General features: G+C 40.5%; 1 protein-coding gene across 7 annotated transcripts in view; it reads left to right on the plus strand.

Annotated features, from left to right (window-relative positions):
• The window catches only part of RANBP3 (RAN binding protein 3), a 63,070-nt gene that overhangs the window by 34,152 nt on the left and 8,535 nt on the right, over positions 1 to 20,383 (plus strand). For all 7 annotated transcript variants that reach the window (XM_054649959.2, XM_054649961.2, XM_054649963.2 and 4 more), the window contains 6 exons: positions 491 to 583; positions 1,702 to 1,805; positions 15,620 to 15,739; positions 16,267 to 16,370; positions 18,673 to 18,751; positions 19,666 to 19,768. In XM_054649959.2, coding sequence (XP_054505934.1) covers positions 491 to 583; positions 1,702 to 1,805; positions 15,620 to 15,739; positions 16,267 to 16,370; positions 18,673 to 18,751; positions 19,666 to 19,768 — 603 coding nt within the window. The remainder of the gene's footprint in view (positions 1 to 490; positions 584 to 1,701; positions 1,806 to 15,619; positions 15,740 to 16,266; positions 16,371 to 18,672; positions 18,752 to 19,665; positions 19,769 to 20,383) is intronic.

The following is a 20,383-nucleotide window of genomic DNA, read 5'->3' on the forward strand; positions in this document are numbered from 1 at the left end:
AAAGAGGCCAGGTTAATTCAAAAAGCCAAAAGGTTGTTAAATGACACAACACAACTATTATAGTACCAATATGTTTGATTGATTGCATGGATAAAAAAATATTTTACTACTATCTGGAAATTACTTTATTGGAAGGAGAAAAGAAGATTTGTAATGTGTAGTTGAATAAAATGGCAGTGCATAAATAGGATTACTGGAATTCTCTTACATTTTGGCTTTTATTTCTGGATTACTTTCTTTCTGTGCTTTCCTGGATAAGGTAGACAGTATATTTTAAAGTGTCTTTTTAGGCTAGGAAATAGTCTTCCCTATTTGGGACTAACTCTCTTTTGAGGCTGAGTAAGGAGTGATGGAAAAGAAGTGAGTAGAAGCTTTTCTAGTGTCTGTTTTTAATTGTGTGTTCTGTCGGAAGCAGTTAGAGAAGATTAGATGAAGCTGAATTTTCCAACTTTAAAACTTTATACTTCTTGAAAAAACTTTGCACTTGCAGGTCTCCCTAGCCAGAAACCAAAGGAACAGCAGCGAAGTGTGCTCCGTCCAGCAGTACTACAGGCACCGCAGCCAAAAGCTTTCTCACAGATGGGTAAATAATGCTTTTGCTTTCTAAATACAGTGGAGAGAGAACAAAAACATGGAATTTGTTTAGTGTGGTGGCTTGCTTTTACTCAACACCCACCTTGGTTTTTCTAGTTTTCTCCTTTCAGAAAAGAAACATCTTAAATAGTAAGTGTATCTGTATTACATGAAAGATAACACAGTGGAACCTTCAGATCTTGTGTAGGGTGACTGTCTGATGTTGCCAGGCCTCTAACTTTGGTGTAATCCATACTTATGTTTTGAAATAAAAAGACTTTTAACAGTGTGGTATAGCAGTCAGTCTCAAATGACAGCATTGACCATGGTGTAATAAGCTGTTACTGGTAATTGATCAACAATGAAGTACCTAAATCAGTGAGAGGTGCCTCTGGGCTTGAGGACCATTTTGCTGTTGGGGCTTTGAAGTACAAATTTAATTCTGAACATAGAATTTTAATTTTTAAGTTTGGTCATTCATATAATTTTTATTGTATTATGGAATTATGGAATTTGATGTAGCTGATGGAAATACACATGATAAAAGTGTGGAAGTTAATGCGAAAAGCTGTTTAAAGTCCCTGTATCCTAAACCCCATGTTTCCCCAGTCTGATGCCATTTGTTATGTGGAAGTTTAGTTGAACAGAAACAGGAGTAACTTCAGTTAATGCAGAATCTGGCACAGAACCTAATATTTCTAGCTTGATTTCATGACATGCCTCCTGACACAGATTGGACTCTACAGAGGACTTAGTATTGGGGTAAAATTTTCAGTGAGAGTTCAGTATGTGAGCAGGTAGATCAATCTGAAGACAAACCCTGCTGGCTGTGAACAGTATTAGACTGAAGAAGGATGGTTGCTTGAAGTTGTACATATTGAAGTCTTTACAACATTTGTATAGATTAATTTACTGACTTGGTTTTCTGCATTTGGAATTTTGATTCTGCTAAGAATTGCTGAATTGTGGTCCTCATGTCTCTTGCAAAATACTGTGGGAAATTTTTAGTTTACATTACGTTTAATGGACTTAAACAAGAAAACTACATGCTATTTGCATAAGAAAAAATTTATGGCAGTCTAAATATCTAGAGAGTTCACTTTTTTTTTTTTTGTTTCTGTGTTACAGTTCTCAGCAGTGGCACCAATGGTGTAAATATCCCTCCAGATTCTGCAGCCACATCAGAATCACCAAGTGATGCAACATTGAAAAGTTCAGACTCTGAAGACAAGGTAAGTTGGAGAAGGAGACTCAAGGTGACAGGCATAAATATTTTAGGAAATAAAGCTGGAAAGACAGACAAGGATAGGTTCTGCTATGCTAAAAGAAACTGTGTGAATGCAGAGGCTTTGTTTTGGGAAGGCACTGAATTGCTTTATAGATTAAGATCAGAGGGGAAGCCAACAAGAGAGAGATCAAAGTGAACCTTCACCAGGCTTCAGGTTGTTTATTGAGCTGGTTGGTAGGATTCTGAAGGACAGCAGAGCTCATGAGAACTCATTACCTGCATGGACAAACATCTTAGAGAATGAATAACTTATCCCAAAGCGCTTGAAACTCTGCAAGTTTGGGAGGAGGCCAGCATGTATGGGCTTGGGAGGTCCTTAAATCCAGAAAGAGAATGTGCATGTATCTCGTGAAAGCAGTCAAGACACCTGAGAAGTATACAGAAGGATTGCCTGGATGTGTGGGAGAACTGGGAAAGCCTAAATTTGGCTGGAGTTGGGAATTACAGGGAATGAAAAGCTGCAAACAAGGCTTCCACTGGTACTGGCAGCAAAGGTAAAATGAAGGAAAATCATAGGCCTTCTGCAAAATGTTAAAGGGAATCTAGTGGTGAAAAAAAAGAAAAAAAAATCTGAGGTACTCAATGCCTTTGTCTTGTTTTCTACTGAAGAGGTCTGCGGTCAGGTCTACCAAATCCTCTTTTTAGGGGAAGCTTGAGGGAGCAAATTGTTACACTAAATTTGATTAAGGACCGTTTTAGACAATTTGACATGCACAGGTCCATAGGATGAGACAGGATGTATCCATGGGTGCAGAGGGAGGAGTCATGGTTTAACCCCAGCTGGCAGCCAAGTACCACCACAAGTACCATGGAGCCACTTGTTCACTCCCTCTACTCAGTTGGGATGGTGAGAAGAATCAGGAAAAAAGTAAAGCTAGTGGATTGAGATAAGAACAGTTATTTAAGTGTTGAAACAGAGTTAAGTATAATAATAATAATTGTAATGAAAAGGGGAGAGAGACAGATTAAACACAAAGAAAAGAAGTGATGCCCAGTGTAGGTGCTCAGCACCTGCTGATCTGTGCCCAGCTTGTCTCCCAGCAGCCATCAGCCCCTCACCAGCAGCTCCTCCAGTTTACACACTAGGGAGGATGTTTTATGGTGTGGAATATCTCCCTGGCCAGTTCGGGTCAGCTGTCCTGGCTGTGTTCTGCCCTGCCCCAGCTTCTTGTGCAGCTCCTCGCTGGCAGAGCATGAGACACAGAGAAGTCCTTGACTTGGGGTGAGCACAACTGAGCCACAACCAAAATACCAGTGTGTGATCAAGATTATTCTCTTCCTGGATTCAAAATACAGTGTTGTGCCAGTCTTGTACTGGGAAGAAAATGAACTCAGGACAGGGAGCTGAGGGGTGCTTGTGTGAGAGCACTAGCTGTCCTCAGAGAGTTGTGGTACTGTGGTGGGTCCCAGTTACTTGAAAAGAAGAAAGCATGGCACACGTTTCCACAAATGGCAAGAAAGAGGTTCTAGGAAAGTAGAAATGGCTCAGCTCCTTCCTCTCTCTTTGTGGTGAAGGAGTCCTAGGATATGAGGCACCTTAAAGGGATTGAGAACAGCCAGCATAGATAAAACAGAGACCAACCTGATGAGTTTTTATCCTCTGAGATTATTTGCTTTGCAGAGAGTCCTACTTGTTGATTTTGACTTTAGGCAAAATCTTTGTATGGTCTGAAGTATCATTGTCATAGCCAAAATGGAGAGAGCTGTACTGGTTGGGTGGAATTTAAAAGTGGGTGATAAATTGGCTGAAGCCATGAGCTTTGAGGGTAGCAGCCAGTGATTGGAAGTCTGACAAGTGTCAATCACTAGAGGCATTCCTTAGGACTATTCAACGTATACGCAAACAACCTGGCAAGGTGGAATAAATCTTGTTATGTTCGTGGATACTAGTATACTGTGGGAAGGGGAAATGGTCAGTATGTTGGAAGGTAGGGGCTCTTCAGCAGGATCTCAGCAGGTTGGAAAAACAAGCTGACAAAAACTAGCTGATGGTTAGCAAATGCAAAGTTCTGTATCTGAGGTGAAAGAACCCATGTGTCACAAGGACTGAAGAGGGACTGTCCTGAAAGCAGCTGTGCAGACAAGTCTTGGAGATCCTGATACTGCATGAAAAATGTTGAGACAAGTTCTCACATACAGAATTTATTAGCAGATCTATAGCTGATAGTGACAGTTATTTTATTTTGGAAGAAGGGAGATCAAAAAGGGAAAGAAAAAGAAAAACTTCACATTCGCCAGCCATAAAGGCTAGTAATGAGTTCCCTAGACAGGCATCTTCCCCCTGAGTGTCCTCTCCAGTGGAGCAGGTGGTACTCCCTAATAACCAAGTTCCCATAGTAACTATATAGTTTTCTTCATAATGTGCTCAGACTTCCTGTGGTTTTGTTTTTTTTTCTACTTATGATGCTGTTGATGCTGATGGAAGTGTGCCTTGCTGAGGGGCAACTGCTGTGTGTGGGTCACTTCTGAGGCTTTGTGTGTGCATAGCATTGGGTCTTCCCATCAGTGTTAAAAGCTATGGAGTAGGAAGTTAGGACAGAAGCAGGAGGGAGTGATTCCCATGCAGGTTGCAATTGTTTTCCAACACTACTTTAGAGTTTTGTAAGTGCAAGGCTCTGAGTATAGTGGAACAAGAACTATGGTATGGGAATAATCAGGAAATGTGCCACCATGGCGTGTGCAGGGAGAAGTCACAAAGCCAGTTGTGGAAAGCAGGTGGCAGAGGTGCAGAATAGAAAGTCCTTAGGAGAACAAAAAGCTCAAGAACCTTCAGGTGCTGTGCAGCAGTGAAGAACAATAGATTGAACATGAATAAGTAGTGTATCCTTTTATTGATTAAGAGGACTTATGGGCTGCTTTACTAAAACTACACGCATTAGGCTTAGGAAGTGATCTTTCCCTTTTTGTGCCACTGGCGGATGGCATCAGGAATACCATATATAATTTGGGGCTTGACACTACATGAAAAACACTTAAAAATCACTAAGGTGACTAGTGGCTGGAGCACAAGAAGAGTGATGAGAGAATGAAAAAGCTGAGTATGTTCTGCTTGGACTAGGATAGGGGAATTGGAGAGAGCTCTCAGCTCTCAAGTGATAGGTGGTGGCAAGATGAGAATAAAATAAGGAAATGTCTATCAAACAGGTGAGAAGCTGCAGATGTAGTGTGAAGGGGATTCCAGATGGGTTTTAGGACATAACTGTCATACTTAGTGTAGTTGAACATTGAACTGAATTGTTAAAACCAAAAATCAATTTCCCAAAATAATATATATGCATAACCCCAGCACCTCCCATTCCTGCTTTGTATTAAAATGAGGTTATTAGTCCTTCAGTTCTTCTCTTGAATTGGGTTGGTGGTCTTGAACTGGGTCAGTGGTCCCAGGGATGAAGTCAAGAAGGTCTTTGTCAGGTCTCTGTGACTCTCTGGCACAATCCACGGCCCCCTGCTTCATGATGGATTGACATAGAGTTCAGGTGCTGGGCATTGTTCTACTGGTTTCAGTACGTTCCTATAATTGTTCACTTGCTCCACTTCCTTCTACAAGTGAGCTTATTTGTAATATAACAATTAGCTTTAGCTTAAGGATCTAATAATTATTAACCTATTGTTGGTGTATCTAACTGCAATATGAATTGGCTCTTACCCTTAGCTAAAATCTTAACCCTTTAAAATAATAATTCATTGCCCACTCCTTCAAAGTTAGTAAATTCTTTTACTGATATACAGAATCTTCTTCATCTAGCAAAGCTGCACAGTAGGGGTCTGTTAGAACTGTACCCTATGCTCTCGATATTGAAGTTAAAGGTGCTACTCATCACAACTATCTGCAATTCCAAACAAGTACTATAATAGACAAAATCAAACTTATACTAACCTAAGTAAAATAATAATTGGATGAACCAAGGTATTGAGCAAGCCAGTTGCTATTGGAGACCACCCAAAAAGCACATCCCACCAATGATGGGATGGACCTTCTTCCAATCTTTTAAATACTCTCCGTATAGTCTCTGTGTCATGGTGTATTGTAATCAAAGTTTTTCTTCCTTCATCTTTAATTTCTTTAAGAATTCTCTTTAATTCATGATGCTTCAACAATTGGGTAACCAAAGCTAAGTTCATCCCTATAGGCATGGGTGATATTTCTTGCACAGTAATCAAATTTGCCTTTTTATGTTGGTATGGTATGACAGGTGCCTGATAGGAAAAATCACATCCCTCAATTTTGACAAAGTTACAAATGGACAAGATAAATTGAATTTCATTCACAGTGATTTCATCCACCATTATAGTAGAGCATGCTATTCTGAGGCAGACACAACCTTGTCCTGTATACACAAGCAAGGTTGTCTGGTTGTCTGGGACGCATTTCAAAGTGACAAATGCTTTGCTCTCTATCTAAACAGGTATCTTTACCATCACTTACATTGCCTTCACATATGAACCCCAATTGTTCTCTCATTGAGCAGGGTTCTAAGTTAAGAGTTCGCTACATTCTTTCAACCTTTAGTGCCCACATTCTGTGTTCAAAAGGATATAGTATGGTCCCCTCATGTTTTAGCCCTGAAGGAACAATTGGATATATCAAGCTCACTGATGCATCGTATATGGTTAAAACAAAAGCTGTTACCATACTCATCATGGGATCATAAGTTTAATTACCTAAAACCCACCCGGGTTGAAGCTCTTTTTCTAAATCCGAGGCATTATCCCAAACAACTTTATAAATTCCAGCAGGGAATATGCTGTCTTCCCCGTCCCTAATGATTGAGGCTGCCACTGATTGCATCCTTATTTGTTCCTGTGTACACCCAAAAACCAAAGAAATGTTCCCACTAGCTGTGCCTAAAATATGAATTATCAATTGATGATCTCACTCTTCCATATTTTCCCATTCTGGTAATATTTTGGACAATTTCAGCTGTCTGGGACCTAATGCCAACAAGTAAGATTGTAACGGTTGTTGCAATTTAACCACGTCACCACCAAGTGCTGTCAGTTTGTTCATTAATACTTCTGAATCCATTGTATTTAGAACTCCATGTCCCATTCCTAATAATCCAGTAAGGTGTTTCTTCTGTCTGGACATATAAGGCATACAATTCTGCAGCCGGGTGGTCCAGTCCATAAAGGAGGTCTTTGAAAATGGAGCACAAATGGCAGAGGCATTCACTTGCATTGCCATCTCTACCTGTTTTAATGACCACTTTGAATTAATTAGCAATTTTTGAATTAATTAGCAATTTTTGAATTCTGGTCTTCTTAACAGCATACAGTCCCATTTTGGTCATTATGGGAACCATGTGTTCTAGGGCGATTTGAGTAGTCATGGTTTCTTTCAGTGTTGGTAGTGGTTGAGTTATTAACCCTGTCCATTCAGGAAGCAGTACAAAATTGAGTTATACTCTAATCAATCTTAGAATCCTTGATTGTACAACCTTCTATTTTGAGTCTAAACTCTGGACAATTGGTTAAGCATTGATCACAGCATTCAGGACCAATTTGAATAAGTTTCATGGGTTGTTGATGAAATTTATGAAACCCGTCCTGGACAAACGCATATTCACATCCCCAAATATCTTTCCTTTCCCACACCGTTGCATTTGTAACTTTTAGCGTCCGATACAGACTGAAAGGAGTCAGAGTCATAGGCTTTCCCTTGGCACTTATCTATACCAGTCACATTATATGCAAGCGGTACTGCATTAGCCATGGCTATAGTGATAATCACAAATGCCACAACTCTCCAGGCTACACCTACTTGATTATCCATTATAACTACAAACTTTTATTCGTAAACTATGCTTATCATTTCACCCACACCCTATTCATTTTCCTGAGAAAGTTTTAATTTCAGTTCGTTGTCACCTGGTATAACTTTCCAGAGTCCCTCGGAAGCCTTCCTCACTCAGGAATGATGGATCCAGGTGCTTTGTCCCTTAATCTTGATTCCAGTAAAGGTGGTGAGGAGCATTTGGAATGGTCCTTCCCACTGCAGTTCCAGAGTCTTCTCTAGAAAAGACTTAACATATACATAATCCCCAGGCTGTACATCATGTACTGGTCCATCTAATTCTCTGCTTTGAGCCTTAGCCGCATGTTTCTCAATTTCTCTTAGTTGTTTGTTTAGGCCCACCACGTATTTGTGTAGGCTTTCTTCCTCTACTTGAATGGTTGTTGTCCCTTCTTGAATTCCATATGGCCTTCCATACAGTATTTCAAAGGGACTCAATTTTTCCTTTGCTATTGGTTTGGTCCAGATTCATAATGATGCTAATGGAAGAGCCTGAGGCCAAGGTAACTTTGCCTCTTGTCCCAGTCTTACTATTTGCTGCTTAATCAAGTGATTAATTTTCTCCAGTGGACCGCTTGACTGAGGATGATATAGAGTATGAAGTTCCCAGTCTATGCCTAAATGGTGGCTAGTTTGCTGCACAATTTTTGAAATAAAATGTGGCCCTCCATCTGAAGACATCGTGGCTGGGACTCCAAAATGCAGTATTACTTCTTGTAACATTGCTTTGGTTACCTCCCACATTTTGGCAGTTCTCGTAGGGAAAGCTTCTGGCCACCCTGAAAAGATATCTGTTAACACCAGTCGGTATTAGTACCTCCCCCCTTTCCTGGGTAGTTCTGAAAAAGCAATTTGCCATTGCTGCCCAGGTCCATATCCTTTTCCAATTTGCCCAAGCTTTGGTTTAGGAATATTTTTGGGATTAGTTTGGAGGCAAAGGCTACATTGACAAGTCACCTGAATCGCTGTACTTAGCAAGTTTCTGGCTAGGATTCTGTCTTTCAAGTAATTATACAAGGCATCTATTCCCCAGTGTGTTTTCTCATGTTCATCTTTCGTGAACATAATGACCATAGCATGTAAGAGGAGATCACAAGCCTTCCTTTCCCTTCATCTGTAACAGCTCACCCCTCTTGATTATAACTTCCATTTTCTTTCTCAGTAAGCCTTTTTTGCTTTTTTACTGCTTTTTGGCTTACCTTCAACAGAAATTTGTCCATTTGGGATTAAGGCTGCCTCAACTGTCTTAACAATTACCTCACCTTTAGCTGCTTCTTTTGCCTCTCTGTCTGCCAGTTCATTTCCTTCCTCCAATTCAGAACTCGCTTTTTGGTGTCCTTTGATGTACGTGATGGCTACCTTTTCAGGTAACTGGACTGCCAGTTTCATTATCTGTTGTGCATGTTTAATGCTTTTTCCTTGTGACATCAGCAGTCCTTTTTCCTTCCAGATGGATCCATGTGCATGAACTACTCCAAATGCGTACCTCGAGTCTGTGTAAATACTGATTTTCTTTCCTTTTGCCAGCTCTAAAGCCTGGGTTAAGGCAATTATTTCAGCCTCCTGTGCTGAGGTGTTGGTTGGTAATGATCCAGACTCTTTTACCTCTCGGCTTGTGGTAACTACATACCCAGCATGCCTTTTTCCGCTGATGACGTAGCTGCTTCCATCAGTAAATCAGGTCTCAGTGTCCTTGAGAGGGGTGTCCTTCAGATCCAGGCAACTGGAGTAGGTAGCTTCAATATTCTCCAGGCAGTCATGGATCACCGGTTCTCCCATACTACCATGGAGGAAAGAAGCTGGGCTCACAATGTTAGTTACCACAATTTCTACATCATCTTGTTCCACCATTATGGCTTGGTATTCAGGAATCTCTATGGGGAGAGCCAATGTTCCCCCTTTACTTCCAGCACTACAGACACTGTGTGGGACACTAGCACAGTCATCTTCTGGTCCAGGGTGAACTCTCATGCTTCCTGGATGTTCACTGCCACTGCCGCAACTGCTCTGAGGCACCCTGGCCATCCTTCAGCTGCTGCATCCAGCTGCTTGGAGAGGTAGGTGACTGCCCTGCAGTACGAGCCCAGATCTTGTGCCGGTATTCCCAAAGCAATTCTCTGCTTTTCATGAGAAAACAAAAAGAATGGTTTACTCACACCTGGAAGTCCCAGGGCTGGAGCTGACGTAAGGGCCTTCTTCAGCTGGCTGAAGGTTTGTGTTGCTTCTTTTGTCCATTGGAGATCTCTGTTTCCTTCCATAATCAAAGCATATAGGGGTTTGACCAACAGTCCGTAATTATAAACCTGCAGCCTGGACCACCCAGTCCAAAAAGGTTCTCAGTTCTTTTACTGTCTGGGGCTTTGGGGTCTGGCATAATGCTTCCTTGAGATCCCATCCTAAAGTTCTTTGTCCAGCACTAACCTCGTGACCCAAATAAACAACTGTTTGCTTCACCATTTGGGCTTTCTTCTAGGATACTCGATATCCCTGTAGGCCCAAAAAGTTTAAGAGGCTTACTGTCCACTCCGCACGTGCCTCTTGAGTTTTGGTAGCTACCACCAGGTCATCTACATACTGTAACAGCTGTCCTTCTGATGGAGCTTCCTAAGATTCCAGATCTTTTGCTATTCTCCAAATATCATAGGGGAGTTCTTGAACCCTTGAGGCAGAACAGGCCATGTGAGCTGGGTTTTGCATCCCGTTTTGGGGTTTTCCCACTCAAATGCAAAAATTTTCTGGCTGGCTTCATGGAGAGGAAGGCAAAAGAAAGCATCCTTCAAATCCAAAACTGTAAACCATGTTAGTTCAGATGTTAAACGAGTTAGCAGAGTGTAGGGGGTTGGCAACTACTGGGTCTAAATCCTCAGTTATCTTACTAACAGCTCTTAAATCTTGTACTATTCAGTATGATCCATCAGGCTTTTTAACAGGTAAAATAGGAGTATTGAACTCAGACTGACACTCTTTTAATAGCTCTATCTGTAAAAAGTGTTCTATTACAGGGCTAATCTCTTCTCTGTCTTCCTTTCTCAAACAGTACTGCTTGACCCTAACTAGTTGTTTTCCTTCTTTAAGCCTAATTTGTACTGGGGGTGCATTCTTCGCTCTCCCTGGTATGTTAGAAGCTTACACCCCAGGAAATACTTGATCCAGTATTTTCCTGAATCTCATCTTCACTTTCAACTTAAGCCTCATTGGTTATTAACATCAGGCTTAACAATTCCATATATTGTTGGTCCTTAACCTCCAAAGTAATCTCTCCATTTTTGAATATTATTTTTGCTTCTAATTGTTCCAATAAATCTCTACCCAAAAGTGCTGATGGAGCATTGGACATATATAAGAACTTGTGAATTTCCCATTGTTTCCCAAATTTAAATTTCAATGGCCTACAAAAAATAAGCTCTTTCAAATTGGCCAGTTGCCCCCTTTACCATGACATAATCATCTGTTATCGGTATTAAAGCTTTATTTAACACCAAATATGTTGCCCTTGTATCTATCCGAAATTCCATTTCCTTTTCCTTGTTCCCTAGTTTCATTATAACCAGAGGGTCTCCTAGGGTAAGATCCTCCAGTCCACATCAGTCTTCTTTAACATGGGCAACCACCACCTCCCTTTTTGATCTCTTCTTTGTTCATCAGCTTTTCTTTGTTCCGGGCACTGGTTCTTCCAGCGTCCAAATCTCTTGCAGAATGCACATTGATCTCTCCTTAGCCGAGGTGGTCCCTGCCTTAGTGGCCCTTGTCCACATTTCCCTTTTTCTTCTTCCCTTACTACTGCTAATAATTTTTTCATCCCTTCTTTGCACTTTTCTTCCCAATTACTAAATATTCTCCATGCCTCTTTTAGCAAAGTCGCTAAATCTCACGCTGTCGGACCCTGTATCTTCTGAAGTTTGCGTCTAATAAACCCTCTAGATGTTGTATCCCTTCCTCAGACTCAGGATCAAAGGTTGTACAACGATGCATTGCATCCTGCAAATGTTCTAGAAATTCAGAAGGTGTTTTGGAGGGACCTTGCTTAATTGTATATAGGGCTGACCAGTTTATTGTTTTAGGAATTGCCCTTTGTACGAACTCCTGATAATCCTCTAGTCTTTCCATATCACTAACATCATTAGCATTCTGATGTGGATCCTGAAGAAGAAAGGCATCTCTCATATTACTCTGTGTTATTCTACAAGCATCTTCTGCTAAACCCTCAGCTACCTTTAAAACCAGTTGTTTTTCTGTTTCTGTTAGGGCATCCAACAACAGCTGGAGATCTGAGTAATCAGGTCGATGCTGTTTAATCACAAAACTTTAATTTCTTTGCAACACCTATCAGTTCACTCCTATAATGTTTAGCAATCTTTTTCCAAACCTCTAAATCCATTGTAGAAAAAGGGATTTTAACTAACATTGTCTTCCCTTCAGGACTTACTGCCTCCCTCAAGAATGCCTGTATAATTTTCTTAGTTTGTTTCTGAGTCCAAAATGCTATAGGATCCTCTGGAGTAGGCAGTGAACTCAGTGAACTCTTGTTCACTGTCGCTGCTGGGTAGTTGGAAAGATTAGGAATAGTCAAGGTGGGGAATAGAGTAGAAACTGGGGTTGAACTTGAAATAGAAGCTGGAATTGATTCAGCTGAGCTTAAAACTGGAGCTGGGGTTGAAATAGAAATAGCTTTCTTTAAAGCTGGAGCTGGGGTTGAAATAGTAGTGGCTTTAATTGGAGTGGGAGGTAGAATATGAGCTGGAATTTGGACAGAGGTGTTTAAGGGTGGAGCAAGAGCTGGAGTTGGAATTGAGGGTGAAGTCTTAGGGGGTGGAATAAGAGCTGGAGTTGAGATTATTCCCAAGTTTGCTGCCCCTCTCTGCCCCCCTTGCCTTCTAGGGGGGTGGTTCAAACAGATCCCCCAACTCTTGCTCCACTGAGTCAGCAGGGTGTACCTTGTCTGGGTGTGTGCAGTGTTGGTTTATGGAGCATGCACCTACAGCACCATTTCAGCCTCCCCCTACTAGCCTCATTATCTTTTCCAGGGCCAATACAAAGGGTTCAGAGGGAGCCCTGAGTCCACAATCCCTCTGCCACTCAGGGTGGTTCTGGAGGGAGAAAAACATGTCAGCATACGTCACCTCTTCCCATTTCTGTTCCCATCTCAAAAATAACATAAGCTGTAACAAAGTCTCATAATGTAGAGTTCCAGTTGGAAGCCACCTTACCCCCTCTTCAAACCTATAAAGTGGCCACCACTGTGTGGTAAATTTCACAAGGGTCTTTTTATTTTCTATCCCCCCATACCTTACTAAGTTCCTTCCAGTGTGCCAAAATACACCCTAAAGGACTACTTTTGGGGATCTCTTTACTCTGGTTGCTTCCCGTCACTCCCCTTCTCCTTAACAAAACCAGCACTCAACGCCAATCCTTATTACGTCCTCCTTTGCTTCTTGTCTCACTTCCACCCGAACCTGGCGCCACAGATTCGTACAGTCCTTTCCCAGTCTTCTTCTCACACAGCCTACCACTCGGGTACTAAATGTGACTTCCCACACAGCAGCTTTAAAATCTTTGATTCTAAATCAGCTCAATCAGGGAGCTGTGGACACTGGGCACGCTCTCTGTACCAGTTAGCAGAAGAACAGTACTAAGGTCCTGCACAAATCTGCACAAACACTGCAGTAACACCCACGCACAATGCCAACCTCTAGATGCACCAAAAGCTGCAGGAAAATTCCCACATATGCAAGTTACTCCATCTGCTCCTTCTCAACCCTAAATTCTCTACAGCCGATTGCTCCCGATCCAAAGCCACTAGTCCCCCAGCAGATGTCTGATATAAACCTTCTAAATATACTCTCTCATTTCCCCTGTCTATCCACCAGTTTACTGAACTCACAAACTCCCAGGAGTCGAGTCCAAACCACTGAAGAAAAGGAGTTCCTCCCATCTGTCTGGCCAGATTGGATTCTCAGACCAAAACTACCCCTATTGTGGTTCTAGCAATCAGCATCTACAAAGACAATCCCTGTACCTAAAACCACAAGTCAACTCTTATCAAAGGCTCTAAACAAACCAGTTTTACTACTTTGCACTCAACGTGTGACACTTACAACTTTTGACACAAGATGGCAGTGTTGCCTCAAAAAGCACCACAGCTCCAAACACAATTACAACATCACAATCTTACTATGCCCACAGGAAACACCTTGTGCAGTCTAACAATACACAAACACACTACACTAAAGCACTCAACATCTATATTTCAAATTCCATAAACATAGACACCTGAACAGCAAAGCACCGTCCCTATAATTTCTCAGAGTCTGAACCTTTTTAGTGTTAACACCAGGTGTTATAGTAAATTCTGTCCCCCATAACCTAAACACAGACACACACACAGTCACAGCAGAGAGAGGATTTTATTAAGGGTCATGCACCCCACTCGCCTTGTTTTTCCCCGGCTGTTTCAGTTGCCTGAAAATGGAACCATGGGTCCAAACTCTCACTTGTGTCGTGCGCTAACAGCACATCTCAAAAAACACTCTCACAATTGTTCTCGCAGTCAGGACACATTCACACAACAGCATAACAACTTTTGACCAGGATTTGCCCTTATGACTGCTAACCCCAATTGGTAGCAAACTGAGCCCTCTACAGCAAAACAAATGGCAAAAATCCCATTCTGTTAGCAACAAAAGCCTGAGCTCGGTAGGAAAGTTCAATGACTCTTTCTGCTGATAACCAGATTTCAACTGCAACTTCAGCTTGCAAGCACACTACAGAGGCACAAGTTGCGTGTGGGACTTCTCCCATGACTTACCAATGGCCTTTCTTGACCACGCATACACCAAACAGGTCACTACTTAAAACTGCTTCAATTTTTAAACATACCGTTTTGTCCAGAATTTTAGTAGTCAGGAGTCCTTGTCTGCTGCTGGATGAGCTAGTCCAGGCAGTGGAGCCCACTCTTCCAGGAATATACTGGGGGTGCCCTGAGGGGGTCCATGTCCCAAGGTGGTCTCACAGCTGAGCAGAGTCTCCTCCTGGATGGCTTGCCAATTAAGTTGTTAAAACCAAAAATCACAGACAAAGACTCTCTAACTAATTAAAGTTAGAAAGTAGTACGTTTATTATGCCGGCGGGTGGCACGGGGAGGGGGGGGGTCATCTCTGAAATGCGTGACCACATCACACGAGGATTTTTGCCTTCTATTTATTTCCCAAAATAATATATATGCATAACCCCAGCACCTCCCATTCCTGCTTTGTATTAAAATGAGGTTATTAGTCCTTCAGTTCTTCTCTTGAATTGGGTTGGTGGTCTTGAACTGGGTCAGTGGTCCCAGGGATGAAGTCAAGAAGGTCTTTGTCAGGTCTCTGTGACTCTCTGGCACAATCCACGGCCCCCTGCTTCATGATGGATTGACATAGAGTTCAGGTGCTGGGCATTGTTCTACTGGTTTCAGTACGTTCCTATAATTGTTCACTTGCTCCACTTCCTTCTACAAGTGAGCTTATTTGTAATATAACAATTAGCTTTAGCTTAAGGATCTAATAATTATTAACCTATTGTTGGTGTATCTAACTGCAATATGAATTGGCTCTTACCCTTAGCTAAAATCTTAACCCTTTAAAATAATAATTCAGAACCAGACTACCAAAATGTAAAACTGTCACGTGGATTGTTTTTGAAATTTGATAAGAGATCTTAGGCAGCTTAATAGAATTTTGAAGTTGGTGCTGCTTTGAACAGAGTTTGGACCAAGTGATTGTTAGAAATTCCTTTGAACCTTAACTATTCTGTGATTTGCTAAGAAAAACACTTAACAACAGAGACATTATTTAAATGCAAAACATCCCTTGTAGATCTGAAAATGTTATTGGCTTGTCATTGTAAATGAATGTGTGACTCACCTCATCATAAGGTGTTTTTATTTAAAGAAACTCAATTTCTTTGGCTACCTTTTTCCATTTCTTTAGGCAGCAGAATGTCAGAAAAAGGAGTCCAACAATACTTCAGATGATGACTGCTCTGAGAAGGCTGAACTAAATGCACAGCAAGCATTCATTTTTGGGCAAAATTTACGAGATAGAGTTAAGGTAAACACATGTTTGTTCTCTTGACTAAGAGTTTATGAATATATATAAAATTAAAAGCTATGAACAAAGAAGAGTTGTCTGTTTAATAAAACTAGTCTTCTGGACATTTAATAAATGAATTCTGTTAAGTAACATAAGAAGCTTTTTAAAAAAAAATGCATCTACTGCAGTCATGAGTAACAGCTAAAGCTCAGTAGAATGTGGTGTTTTCTCTTACTTTTTGAATTAGAATGAAGTTGAAATGTGGTCCTAAGCTGTTCCCATGCTACCAAGACTTCACAGAAAAGATGGAAAAATAGGCTGAGCCTGGGGTTAAACTTGTGCATAGAATAACTGAGTTGGATTGTTAGTACCTCCCCTTGAAGATGGGTTTGTTCAGGTTTCCTAGCATGATAAAACAAAGTGTAATATTGGGACGTATCTTGTTTTATTGTAGAAAGCATTTGTGGATGAAATTTTGTCTTTAGGTAGAGTGAGTTGAAAATTTCGTAATTAAAATTATTGATACATACTTGTTCTTTTTCTAGCTAGGAGATGAAAGCAACGAAACTGCTGATGTGCAGAATGCTGGCCTTCTGACATCAGATATACCTTCTGCAACAAACTATTTTCTACAGTACATCAGTTCCAGGTGAGACTACAGGGAGACAGTTCTCCTTACTCTTTATTTTCCTTATCGTAAATTCTGTATGATTCTGCTCTTTATTGGATGCAGGGCTTAGACTGGGTCAGTGGGAACCTAGACTTCTGAAGAATGAGATGGCAATCTTCAGATCTGGGGGAATCCTCAACCATCTCTTCAAGGGAGATGCGTTTGATATTATTTATTTGACCACATCCTCACCAACACCTCTTCAGAAAACCAGAAAGCATGACATGAGAGGCCTGAAACCAAAAAGCATGACATTCTTCTCATGAATGATCAGAAACAGAGATCTGCACCGTATTTGTGTTGTTCAGTAGGTTTCATGTAAGATACAGATAAAAGGAAGAACAGTTAAAATTTTTCCATGATAGTAACCTTTTCAGAGTGGTCGGTATGAATAAATAGGAGCCTTACTGTGGGAGGTTTTTGAGAGAACTTCTAAAGAATAACAATAACATCCGTAACATCAGAAGAAACATGATGTATAGGTAAAGTGAGGCAGCCAGGAGAAAACTGCTAATCCTGTCTTACGTAGTAATGACCTCTGAACTGACAGCCTTCACTTGTGGCTAAGGTAGTGATACATGAAATCTGTATCTCTGTGAAGATGCTAGCTTAGTAGTGGTCAAAAAATTTAAGTAGTGTAAAGAATAAGAAAACAGAAGATACAGAGCTGTGAATTAATGGAAAAATGTGAGGGGAAATCCCACCAAGAGTGATGAAGCAGAGCAACATCTCTGCTCCTGGCATAAGCTGAAATTCAAATTGAGGCAAGGAAATAATTGTAGGAAAAGCACCAATACCTGCTTTCTTTGTCTTTATATTTGGCATTTTTAAGATCCTGTTGCTCACCATGAAGGAGGCAGTAGGCAGTTTTGCAGTCAATGAACTTTTGATGCTGAACTTTTCAGATGTTGTACCAGAGAGGTAGAGAACACCTTTGCCCTCTTGATGCCAGATCAGTGTCTTTCCAATAGACACAGTCAGACTTATTCAATCAGATTTGGCAGATAATAACTACAATATGTGGCCTTCAAATACCAGAATATTTTTTCATATTTTTCAACTCATATGACACCTACTGTCATTTTATTTGAGTCTTTACTTTGGGAAGATTTATTCTTGGTGAGTCAATTGCAAGAAATCTAGGTTTGAACTTGTCTTAAAAACAATATTGTCTCTAAGGGGAGTTGGCTCTGGTTTTCTGATGAGATGGCAAAGCATTATGGTAATCAACTTGTAAAAGGAAACTCCTCCCTTTGCATAACACTGTAAATTCTTTAAAAACTGTAAATATGCTAGGTGGCATGGCAGATATTGGTAGGCCACATTGAGTTCCCAGTCAAGATTTGGAGCTCAGAGCTGTGGTATTTAATTCCCTTAGGAGGTAAAGTTATCTTCCACTGAGGATCTCCTTTGTTCTAGGAATCTCCTTAATCAGAAGTAGCAACTCCATAAGTACAATTTAAAGGTTTGTTTGGTTTCACGTAGATGTGAGTCCCCATTCTCCAAACTTGGTGAAATGCACGTAGGCTTGATTTGGAATGGTCTGCTTCTGTATGTTCACTCTGTGAGCAAACTGGTGTCTTAAAAAGGTATGCCTGATGGGAAGGGACAGGAACAATAACTTTTTAATTCTTTTGTCTTTTATTATTATTTTATTCTTTTAAAAGAATAAAACTCCTGTCCTTCCTAAATAGGATTTAAAATCTGTTAATAAAAATACTAATGGGAGGAAGATGTTTATTCTGTAAGGAAGAAGTAAAGGCTGATATTTGATTGTGAAACTTCTTGGATAGTCTGTGGTATTGCAGCTAGTCTGATAAAAGGCATTACTTATCCCTGCTACCTTTGCTTCAGTTATGATCTTGCAAGTGCTTTTGTTTCCATTCTTTCCGTTTCTGAGAGAATTGATCTAAAGATATGTAGTAGTTCAAGTCTGTACATGTAGGATACAGTTTTAAAAAAAAGTATGTTATATGATTAGACAATAAGCCCTCACTTAGCATTCAGCATTGCTTTATATGTTAATAGTTATCTGAAGGGGAAGATTTTGACAGAGAAAAAATAATTTGTTGTCATTCTGAGAGAATTCTCGTTCTGTAAAACTAGAATGTGCTCTCATGTTAAGTTGGATTAATTTTTACCTAGGTTTGTGTCAACCAGTGCTTACTTTCTTAAAGACAGTGACAATCACTCACTTTCTGAGAAATTTTATTAGTAGAAAATAAAAAAGGTATTATTTTCTATCTTGTAAAACCTGGCTTATTTCTTGGTTTTTTTTCAGTGTAGAGAACTCTACGAACAGTGCAGATGCATCTAGCAACAAGTTTGTTTTTGGACAGAACATGAGTGAGCGAGTCCTAGTGAGTATCCACTATTTATATGTTGTAATTTTGCCAGCAGTTTGTTATGGATTCTCACCCAGGAATTTTGAGAGCCTTTAATTATACTTCTCACTTGAGTATGGGGTTTTTTCAGTCGTTTCCTTTGAAGATAACTTACTTTGAGTGCAGCACAGGAAGTTCATTATAAGCTATTGTCTGCCCAGCAATACTTTCCAGGATTTCCCTTTCAAACTCTCAGTGTAAGGAGATTCAGTGCCCTCTCCGTAGTGCATGTGGTTCTTGTGCCCAAGCATTTTATGGCACAGCTCGTTGCTTTAAAATGGCTATTGGAGTATAAGTATTAGAGGGTATTTTATGTTTGTCCTCAAAATTCAGAGCAGTTCAGTAATGTGACTCCCCCCAGATGGGATTTCAAGCCCAGCAGTAAAGCAGCTGCCTCAGGACTGAGGTATGATTCTGGAAATGCTGTTCATGATGTACCAACCTAAGGAATAACTTCTAGTACCTCACTGTTTCCTGCTGTTGTTTGTATTCCTGTGCTGCAACAAAATGGAAATGTTTAATGATGAGTGTTCAGACCTGTCTAACTACAAAGCTGGAGTTCAGTCGATTATGACATGAGTAGCTGTAGCTGAAATTGACTTGCTATGTTGAACAAAGCAAGTCAAAAAGCTTCAAAATAAGGGTTGAAATTTGGTATCAGTTCCAGGGAAAATAACTCAAACTGGTTTTTAGGGCACACTCCATTCAGTTCCTTGGCTAAGATAGTAGGATAGTTTTGACTGTGAAAGCATGTTGTCCATGAGATTCTTTTTTTTGCCATATGGTTTATAAATACTGGAGCTACCCTCAGTACTTGATCACTAGTCCTGTTTAGCAGAATTAGTGTATATTTTCTCCCTTCTGTTTACCTCCTCTTATTTCTGTGATAGAGCCCACCAAAATCAAATGAAGGTAGTACAGAGAGTAATAAGGAGAATGCTGCTACAGAGTCTGGGTCTGAATCGTCTTCTCAGGAGGCCACACCAGAAAAAGGTGAAAACCAAAATATTATATTAGGAATGGTAGTTAATCCTTTTTTAAATTACTGTATTTTTCAATATCCTGTTACTTTTCAAAAACATAAGATTTTTATGTTGCTTTTACTCTGTCTCCTGTAACCAAAGGTACAGGCTGGGTGTGGAAGTTGCTGGATGCTGTAGATCCTCTAATAGTAAACATGTGCAGGCTGCGCTTTCTTTTTCATTGTCAGTCTGTGGTTGTGGGAATATCTTCAATGGAATAAAATTAGAGGGAATTACCAGAACTGGTAGTAGGACTTGGTAGAGAACCTAGGAGAAATGTGGCAAACTTTTTTTAACAATTCTATTTCATTTCAAGTGACTGAATTTCAGAGTCAAATGTATGTTGCATTGAGTGGGTGTCCCACATGTTGCTTGAACTCAGAACTGGTTGCTGGATTCTATGACTTCAAATTGTCAAGATATTACAGAAATTCTGGGAACCATGGGTTTTCTTAAGTAAACTGCTTGCAAGCCCAAATGGAAGTAGAAAATTAAATGCACTGTCCATGTGTAGGCACAGCTGTATGGCTAGCAAGAGTATCAGTACTGCTGGAGCATCTACACATAAGCAAGTGTCCATGCAAAG

Source organism: Agelaius phoeniceus, chromosome 29 (assembly GCF_051311805.1).
Source record: "Agelaius phoeniceus isolate bAgePho1 chromosome 29, bAgePho1.hap1, whole genome shotgun sequence".
Lineage (NCBI taxonomy): Eukaryota > Metazoa > Chordata > Aves > Passeriformes > Icteridae > Agelaius > Agelaius phoeniceus.